Below are 9,123 nucleotides of genomic sequence, written 5' to 3'. Positions count from 1 at the left end.
TTGACACAATGTAAATATACAAAAGTATATATATATATATATATAAAACACCCTACAATAAAATTGTTTATGTATTTTATAAAAGTATATTTTTCTAAATATATATAATTTGTATATTTATAAAGGTTATTATTAGTTTATATGAACTTTTTTTTTTGGCATAAAGGAAAAAATAACATTATAAAAAAAAACTTTATAAAAAATTATATTATTTATTTTATAAAAGTATATTTTAAATAAAAATGTCTATTTTATAAAAGTTATTAGTTTGGTTATTTTATTTATCTTATTTTTATTTATCGTCATGTGACCAGGCCTCAATCCATTGTTTATAACCAATGCCTGTGAAAAGTGTGTGTGCTGGATTTGCTTTTGAATATTTCCTTATGTATGACATGTTGTTTGCGCTTCATTGAATGTGATACTGTGTGTTGCGAAGTATGGCGATATTAACATTTAGAAAAATGTTGCTGGGCGTCTGCTTTGAGTAAATTTTTCCTTAATCTTCTGTCTTTGTTTTACAGTGAAGAGAAGACGGTTAGTATTAAGATCAATGCGGAAGACGAGCAGGGGGATAAATGTGTGGATACAGAGACATCATTATGATAGACAGACTTTGAGAGCTCACTGTGGACACTTGCAGGGCCCTTCCCAGAGTCCTCTAGTCTGGAACGGTGTTGCTCTGTTCTGTGTGCCCTACCAACCTGCTCAAGTCAAGCCAAAGGTAGAGATGCCCGATAGAGGGCTGAGAAATGACTTCCAGGTATATTTATCTAAGTTTCTATTTTTAATCAAACCAACAAACCTTTTTATTTTGTACATTTTGTTTTTAATATGAATAAAGCACCATGATTTCAGACATATACTGTAGGGAATGTTATGAAGAGCTCAGACCAGTAGGTTTCATATTTTTACTTCATTTTGTCATTTAATTTTTTCAAGATAGATATGAAGACAAAGTCTTTTAGAATTAGTTTTACATGCCAAAATCCTGTTTCTCACGGTACCAGTTTTCAGATCATCACCTGGATGTTTTTCTTTAAGTACATTAAAATGCTGTTTGTTGCAGAGTGCTATTTTTTTTTTTTTTTATAAATAAATGCATATATGAGAAAATGCCTCATTGAGACCAAAGTTGGTGACATTAGGCTGCGTGACTGACCTTCCAAACTACTGGAAAAAGAGTGTGCAAAGCGAACACTTCAAAATGTCACATGAAGGACATTGAAATATGAATAAAAATACAAAGTAAATTATTATTATTGTACTTCAATTGTAACAATGTCATTCCCATTGACGGTCTGACAGATTACTTGATTTATGTACAAATACTATATTAGAACAGTCGGATAGCACAAATTGAGAACAAAGTGAGATCAGTTCTTGCAGTCACTCTGAAAGTAAATAGCAGGTCAGAGAATTCAAACTTGAGTAATGTAAATTGCTCCAGATTGTGTTAAAGTTTTCCCTCACATTTTTTTCATGTGTTTTTATTGTTTCTCTTTTTTAGTGTTATAAAATAGAATTTTGTATTGTTAGTACTTATAATTTTTACAATGTGTTAATCAACTAATTTATTAACGGTGATTTAATGGTTAAGTAGGCGATGCAGAGGCATGATGGGGCAGAAGGACTGCTGCAGTGTTGTTGGCCTGTCATTTCTTTCCTCTTCTGTTACTGGTGTTAATGTGCACTTTAGGTAAGCTTGCCATCGCGGCTGTAGGCCTGACAACAATTTATTTAATCTAGAGCAGTCTCAGGAAACTTTGCACTCTTTCCCCACACTTCTGTTTTTTTTTTTTTTGAATCACATGTCCTCTTTTTTACTTTTCATTTTATGAGAAATGTCTTTTAATTTTACACTGGACAAAAAAGTTGTCTTTTTGTGCTATTTTGTTCATGCCAAAAACATTTTAAAGGCTACAGATGTTGACCTTTTTTTGCAAACAGAGCAATTGTCAATTTGATATCTATATATATAGATATATATATATATACTCTGCAGTGAGTGAATGGGTGCCGTCAGAATGAGTATGCGTTTGGACAAATCTGTTCTGATGAAAAAACAAACTCATCTACATCTTGGGATGACCTGAAGGTAAGTACATTTTCAGAAAATTTCATTTTTAGGTGAACTATTCCATTAAGTGAAAAGGGGTGATTCAATACTGATTGACTCTCACTGCGGTTTAAACATCTCTTACAGCTTATCAAAACAAAACGGACACCAAAGTGGCAGAAGCAGGCTCAAGAAAAACACATCTGACCTTCACAAAAAATAATCAATGCTGTGTATATACACACACACACACACACGTCAAAGACAGGAAAACAGTAAGGCGATGGAAAAACTGCTGTTATCTCATATCTCTCACTGTTTTGGGAACTCGAAGGACTTTGTAAATGTTGTTGTGAAAGATAGTGGAGAAGTGAGGACGTGAATCCCGCCACATGACAGTGCAAAGTGGCACTTTTCCTGCATTCTGGGCATCCTCCACGTCCCAGATCTCAGGCATGCTGCAACCGGGCCTGGAGATGAAGAAGAAACACATGTGAGATAAAAGAAATGATCATACAGCGGTATTAATTCAAAGTATGCGGCATTTACTTGGAGCGTCTGGTGCACCACGAGTCCTCTAAGATGAAATAGTCCACCTGCAGCTTTATTAAGTTTTGCTTCACTACCTCAGCTGGTTTTCGGCTGTACATGGCATATACCATCTTTGTTCTTTCTCTGAATAAGAACACAATGAAATCAAACTCTTTACAATAACAGAACATTATTAAAGGATTCAAAATTAGGATAAGTACCTATAAAATGTATGTTAAATCGTGTCTACCTCAATCCTGCGTCTTCATAGTGCGGGTGGTTCACTATGGCTCTTCCTGTGGACAGTTTCACACTCGCCATGGTGGGCATTGCACCAGCAAACACAGCATCTACAGGAATATTGCATGGATGCAGGAGTCAGACACTGGTCACATGAAGTGAGATGTTTCATTTTGTGCAGTTGAACAGCAAAAGCTTCTCACTAGGCCTTGTGTTGTCCTTGATCCACTCCAGGAGCTCTTCCTGAGGGAAGTTACTGAATTCTCCTATGATGTCCCATTGACTCTGCAGGTTGGCGACTCCTTGGACTGCCATGATGGACAATATTCCCACGACTGTCAACTGGAGTTTAAACTTCTCTCCTACCCAGCCGAACAGCTGCAGATGAAATCAAAACATTTTCATTTCATTTAAAAGCTTTTGCTCAAATCAGCTTCCTTGTAATATGGAGATTTAGGGGTGAGCGATCGAGCGTGAATGGTCAGTCACCTGTCTGGAGCAGATCAAACAGGACATGATGCACATGTGAGGAGTGAGGAAGAGCTTCAGTCTCATGATGAGCACAGCCAGCACTGCAAACGCCACCAGCTGCAGACTGTGATAAACCAGCTAGACACACATCACAAGATAAACACAGCCTCTGGATATCAACGTGTATGCCATGGGTCACATGCATTTCTTTATATATATATCAATTCAGGAGGAAAAAAATATATATAACAAAAACAAAAAGCTTGAATCATAAAAAGCTATACATAACAAAACTAAAGCATCTTACCACTCCCTTTGCCAACATCTGGGTTCTGAAAAATGGAAGAGCAAAGTTTAAATTATTTATATTATCCAAAGAAATGTAAATATATTCTACTGTTTAAAAGTTAGGGGAAAGAAAGGAAGGTAAAAAAATAATAATAGTAAATAGTAAATTGCATAAAAGTATAAAGTTACAAAAGATTCTATTTCAAACAAATTCTGTTCTTTCAAACTTTCTATTCATCAAAGAATCCTAAAAAAATCTACCATGGCTTCCAAAAAATATTAAGCAGTACAACGGTTTATAATAAATTTGATAAGAAATGTTTTGTGAGCAGCAAATCAGCATAATAAAATAATTTCTGAAGTGAAGACTGTTGTAATGGCTGCTGAAAATTAAGCTTTACCATCACAAGAATAGGTTAGATTTAAAAATCATATATTAGTTATATTAAACTAATAATATTTCACATCATTTCTGTAATTTGATCAAATAAATTCAGCCTTGGTGAGCATAAGAGACTTCTTAATGGTAGTGTTATCTTTAAAAAAAAATTGTAGAATAAAACTGAATAAATCTATTTTACACATTTTTTACTTTACTGTGTAATTTATTTTCCTTTTATGTAACATTTTTTTCACATATTTTCTGTTCACTGTTCAAATCAAGCATGCCAATGAAGTGCTGAAGATGTATAGAATACTTACTGCTCCATTTCATCATCCTCTGACTTTTCAGTCTTCTCATTTCTGAGGAACCCAATCATGTCCTGTATAGTCTGTACTCAGGAAGCAAAAGGAGGGAACTTTAGTATGTATATTTCCTTACGCTTATGAGAAAAGGCTAAACTCTAAACCAACTGATAAACACCAAACTGACAGAAAACTTTAAACCTAGAATATTGGTGCAAACAGATAAAAGCAGGACACGCATACCAAATTGTAAGAGAGGGAAATCATCCATTATCTAAGTGAAAACAACTCACCCTTCCAGCAATAAAACCCACAATCAGCACGTTAACTGGAAGCAGCATGGTTTTGATGTACCGGATGAGAGTCTGCAAACAAATCAAGTACAATGAAAAAAGGAGAAACGGATGACTGATTGTAAGGAAATAGATCACATTACCCACCTCCGTTTCGATGAAGTCAAACTCAGCTGCACACGTGTACATCATTGTGTCAAAGTCTTTGTAGCTTGTGAACTTGGATTTGATCAGACTGCTGATATGGGCCTATATTTCAAAACAAAACGAAAATGTCAAAAGCCCTACGAACTGTTTAACAGACCCCTGAAGCTAAAGCTAACTGATGTTCACAGCAAGAGAAAACAGCACTGCTCTCGTTTTACTCACATCATCTGATGCCCCAAAAATCACTGAGAGCATGAACTTCAGAATGACAGTGGAGACCACCCATGCAAGGCACTGCATGACCTAACAAAAACACAATTGTTTTTTGGTAGTCAATTCAGGCACATTTTACTGATGCATTAGTCAATACTGGTGCTCTTACCCATGTGAAGAGTCCAGGTTTGAATATACCGACCAAACGATCCCTGAGTGCAATTACCCCCTGAAATTAAAGCAGACATGTTTCTTCACAGTATGTTTGTGTTTGAGGTCACCTATTTGTATGTACTTTGTACTTACTCATGGATATTTATTTGGCCAGACTATGGCACTATTGTGCCAGCATTTTCTACACGAGACAACATTCATCATATCAGCTTCTGGTGTCCTAGAAACCGATTATACCTCCTTGTGTGCTTTCCTGAGCAAGCAGCAAATGAGCCCTTACTCTGTCCAACTCACCCAGATGGAGACCAGTGAAGAGGCGTAGAAGGACGTCAGCAGCATCGAGTTCCCGAACATCAGAAGAAAGCAGACAGCCAAGGAGATCTGTGAGGAGCAGTCAGTTCATCAGTGGATCAGAAAGACAACATGAGCAATATTGTGGCTCCATCAGTCAAGTCTAGATTATGTTACATTACCATGTGTGTCACTAAGACAGACTGCATTTTTGCCGGACTCAGATATCCCAAGATGTATGAAGCAAAAAGTGATGCCACCTATAAAACACACAAACATTTTTGTCATAGCATCCTTTGCTATCTTGCCGCAAAACAATTTTCTCATAGCAGATGAAATTGAAAAGTGTATTGCACAATATTCCTGAGACATGCAATCATGTTAGGCTGATCTACGGTAGGTTTTCTTCAGGCAAAATATAATTACAAATGACTCTGGAGGTGAACTGTATTACATTTCTATTAGGAAACTATCAACACTGTTCAAAAATTTGGGGTCAGATTTTTTTTGAAAGAAGAAATTAATACTTTTATTCAGCAAGAATGCATTAAATTGATCAAAAGAAACAGTAAACATGGAACAAAAGATTTCTATTTCAAATGAACTGTTATTTTGACATTTCTATTCATGAAAAAAATTATCGCAGTTTCCACAAAAATATTAAGCAGCACAAATGTTTTCAGCATTCATATTAACAAGAAATGAGAGATCCAAATCAGCATTTGAGAATGATTTCTAATTTCTGCTGAAAATATGAGAAAAATCAACTTTGCCATTACAGGAATAAATTACATTTTAAAACACATTCAAATAGAAAAGGTATTTTAAATTGTAAAAATATTTCACAGTTACTGTTTTTACTATAATTTTGATCAAATAAATACAGCCTTGGTGAGTGTAAGAGACTTATTTCAAAAACATTTAAAAAATCTTACTGATCCCAAACTTTTGAAAACTAGTGTATTTCAGTCAAACTCTTATCAGTGGATGTTTAAGGATGAAAGGTTGCAGAAGCTAAATGCTACATTCAGCTGCTTTCTGTACTTTCTTCAAATATCAGCATAAAACACAAGTGTTTGGGTCAGCAAGCTTATGATCTTGTCATCTCTTCCACCACTCACCTGAGTAAGTAGAACAAACTGAGCAAACTGCCATGGCAGCATGAAGAAAATATTGGAGATTCCCAGAGCCATCATGGTGTTCTTGCTTGGGTTTCTTGTCCTTACAAAATCAAAAAAATCCAACGAGATTAATTTGCATGTGCAAAGCCGACCTCATACGTCATCCGCCCGGAATGGCTTCCGTTTACAGCAGTGAGCGCAAGCTAGATTAAAATGATTATTACTTTTTAAATATGCTACAGGAGGCCTTTGTTCACCCCCCGGAGCCGTGTGAGACACTTTTTTTTATTTTTATGGATGGGCTTTTTTTTCCACTTCTTTTGGACTGAAGCACTGCAACACCTGCTGACTGCAATGATAGAGCTTGGAATAGCCAGGACAATTTTTAAAATAACTCCAACTGCATCCGTCTGAAAAAAGAAAGTCATATACACCTAGGATGCCTCGGGGGTGAGTAAAACACAGCCTAATTTTCATTTTTGGGTGAACTAACCCTTTATTTTTTTTATTTTTATGGATGGGCTTTTTTTTCCACTTCTTTTGGACTGAAGCACTGCAACACCTGCTGACTGCAATGATAGAGCTTGGAATAGCCAGGACAATTTTTAAAATAACTCCAACTGCATCCGTCTGAAAAAAGAAAGTCATATACACCTAGGATGCCTCGGGGGTGAGTAAAACACAGCCTAATTTTCATTTTTGGGTGAACTAACCCTTTAAGTCATTTCAAAGTATGAACAAAAAGAGTGAACATGAGCATGAAAGGTTGAATACGAACATGAAATTGCTATGATTATACCAAACTTGTGGAAGAAAGCAAGTTACCGGAGGATGTAAGTGAGCAGAAGCATCTGCAGAACCAGGAAGGGGTAGGAGAAGCTCTCTCTCAGAGGTGGTGTCCACATGACCCGAGTACTCTGGGATTCAAGGGTTCAAAAGAGAGACAGCAAGACTGTAGTGAAAAATTTTTTTTTTGCTAGAGATGCTTAAGAAAACAATCTGCTTTACCTCTCCATGATTAAAGAAGAAACACAGAACTGTAACAGTGCCACCTAGTCGACTGCCACTATAAGAATAGCCAAAAAAGAATGTGCATGTTATGATCTAGCTTTTAAAACCATGCTATCAAGATCAACTCATTTGTAATCAAAACTAAACTCAAAAGATGCACTTTCTTCCATATCAATTAAAGGACTCTGAGATGTTTAATCTAGGCTGCATTACCTCAGATATGTTCCATAGATGAAGAAAAGGCTCATCATTGCCCCATTTAACAGAAACACGAATGTGACATAAAAGTATGCAGGATCCCCCAGACCTGTGGAAAAGACACTCAAGTGAAATATCCGTGAAATTAAGAACTTTTGGCTGTCAGTCACTCAGTGAATAAAACAGCAACCTTCTGCTTTCACTTTTTTCTGCAGCTCAATAACACTTTACAAAAATAAATCTTCCCTTATAATGAGTGTGTTAGTAGAAGTGAAAGTTGCAAAAAAAGACCTATTTCTAAAGCATGCATTTTCATAACAACAATGAAGGAAACTTTTCTAAGACAGCAAGACAAATTAAAGGTGACTTTTATAAAGAAAAACACAATGAAATGAATTAACAAGTCATGAATACTTAATTTGTGGGCCACAATCTAACTAAAATGAGTCGTTTGAATATCATGTGTGGGGCTCTACAGTTATTTACAATGTACTGTACTGCAAATGCTCTAAAATTAAACAACAAATAGATGTGTGGGCCAAATAATGGATACTTATTTGACATTTGGCTTGTCCAATACCTTCACAACTCTCCACTGGATCTAGATCCTCCCCTCTGTTGATGGTCCAACACATCTTAGTAGGGATCCCAAAGAAATCTATTGTGCTGGTGTACGCTCCGTACCAGCTGGCCAAAACCACCTGCAGTACAGAAGAGAGCAAAAAAGATGGTTAACTTTAGACCTCAAGACTTTAAAGGGGTCATATGATGCTATTTTAAAGATCATTATTTTGTGTATTTGATGTAACAGAATATGTTGACATGCTTTAATGTTGAAAAAACACATTATTTTTCAAATACTGTACATTATTGTAGGTCCTCTATGCCCCGCCTCTCTCAAACACGTCGTTTTCAACAAAGCCCCCTCCTTTGACAAGCACAGTCTGCTCTGATTGGCCAGCTGACCCAGTGCATTGTGATTGGCCGAACACCACAAGCACGCGTCGGAAATGTAACACCCCTTACCATAATCACGAGCTTCAAGTTTCAAGTAAATATTAAGACAGTTAATAATGTCGTTAGTTTTACCATCAGTTCAAGCCTGAAAGGGCAACAGAGTCACGTGACAGACACAGTGATGATGCAGTACACAAGCCGCGGTTAAGACAGCTGACGTGCTATGATTTCTGACAGGCAGTTCACTCTCCTGTGATGTTACCCTGTTCCCCTCTCTCATACACACACACACACACACACAACGCGTTACTCTGAGCGGCGCAAAACTCTGCATTTGAACAGTCAACAGCAAATACTTAAACTAGTAACAAAACATACTTACAGTGGCTGATTCAGAAGCGTCAGAATGTCATTGCAAAGTCGGAATTGACCCTTTTTTTTT

General features: G+C 36.5%; 2 protein-coding genes across 2 annotated transcripts in view; one reads left to right on the top strand and one right to left on the bottom strand.

The window, feature by feature from the left end:
* The window catches only part of LOC107592624 (sodium bicarbonate cotransporter 3-like), a 43,413-nt gene extending 41,609 nt beyond the window's left edge, over nucleotides 1-1,804 (top strand). The window contains exon 24 of the mRNA XM_016282166.1: nucleotides 525-1,804. Within this exon, the coding sequence (XP_016137652.1) occupies nucleotides 525-606 (82 nt within the window). The 3' untranslated portion in view covers nucleotides 607-1,804. The remainder of the gene's footprint in view (nucleotides 1-524) is intronic.
* A 281-nt stretch (nucleotides 1,805-2,085) lies between these two features.
* dpy19l1l (dpy-19-like 1, like (H. sapiens)) overlaps nucleotides 2,086-9,123 on the bottom strand; it is a 12,492-nt gene continuing 5,454 nt past the window's right edge. Inside the window, exons 5-22 of the mRNA XM_016281682.1 lie at nucleotides 8,305-8,425; nucleotides 7,740-7,833; nucleotides 7,524-7,581; nucleotides 7,341-7,432; nucleotides 6,516-6,615; nucleotides 5,577-5,654; nucleotides 5,398-5,484; nucleotides 5,099-5,158; nucleotides 4,939-5,019; nucleotides 4,717-4,818; nucleotides 4,570-4,641; nucleotides 4,292-4,362; nucleotides 3,609-3,633; nucleotides 3,320-3,439; nucleotides 3,034-3,208; nucleotides 2,841-2,940; nucleotides 2,609-2,734; nucleotides 2,086-2,529 (exon numbers count right to left, since the gene is read on the bottom strand). Coding sequence (XP_016137168.1) covers nucleotides 2,358-2,529; nucleotides 2,609-2,734; nucleotides 2,841-2,940; nucleotides 3,034-3,208; nucleotides 3,320-3,439; nucleotides 3,609-3,633; nucleotides 4,292-4,362; nucleotides 4,570-4,641; nucleotides 4,717-4,818; nucleotides 4,939-5,019; nucleotides 5,099-5,158; nucleotides 5,398-5,484; nucleotides 5,577-5,654; nucleotides 6,516-6,615; nucleotides 7,341-7,432; nucleotides 7,524-7,581; nucleotides 7,740-7,833; nucleotides 8,305-8,425 — 1,734 coding nt within the window. The 3' untranslated portion in view covers nucleotides 2,086-2,357. The remainder of the gene's footprint in view (nucleotides 2,530-2,608; nucleotides 2,735-2,840; nucleotides 2,941-3,033; nucleotides 3,209-3,319; nucleotides 3,440-3,608; nucleotides 3,634-4,291; nucleotides 4,363-4,569; nucleotides 4,642-4,716; nucleotides 4,819-4,938; nucleotides 5,020-5,098; nucleotides 5,159-5,397; nucleotides 5,485-5,576; nucleotides 5,655-6,515; nucleotides 6,616-7,340; nucleotides 7,433-7,523; nucleotides 7,582-7,739; nucleotides 7,834-8,304; nucleotides 8,426-9,123) is intronic.

Source organism: Sinocyclocheilus grahami, unplaced genomic scaffold, assembly GCF_001515645.1.
Source record: "Sinocyclocheilus grahami isolate Dianchi unplaced genomic scaffold, SAMN03320097.WGS_v1.1 scaffold9.1, whole genome shotgun sequence".
Classification (NCBI taxonomy): Eukaryota; Metazoa; Chordata; class Actinopteri; order Cypriniformes; family Cyprinidae; genus Sinocyclocheilus; species Sinocyclocheilus grahami.
This window is presented reverse-complemented; position numbering and strand designations above follow the sequence as displayed.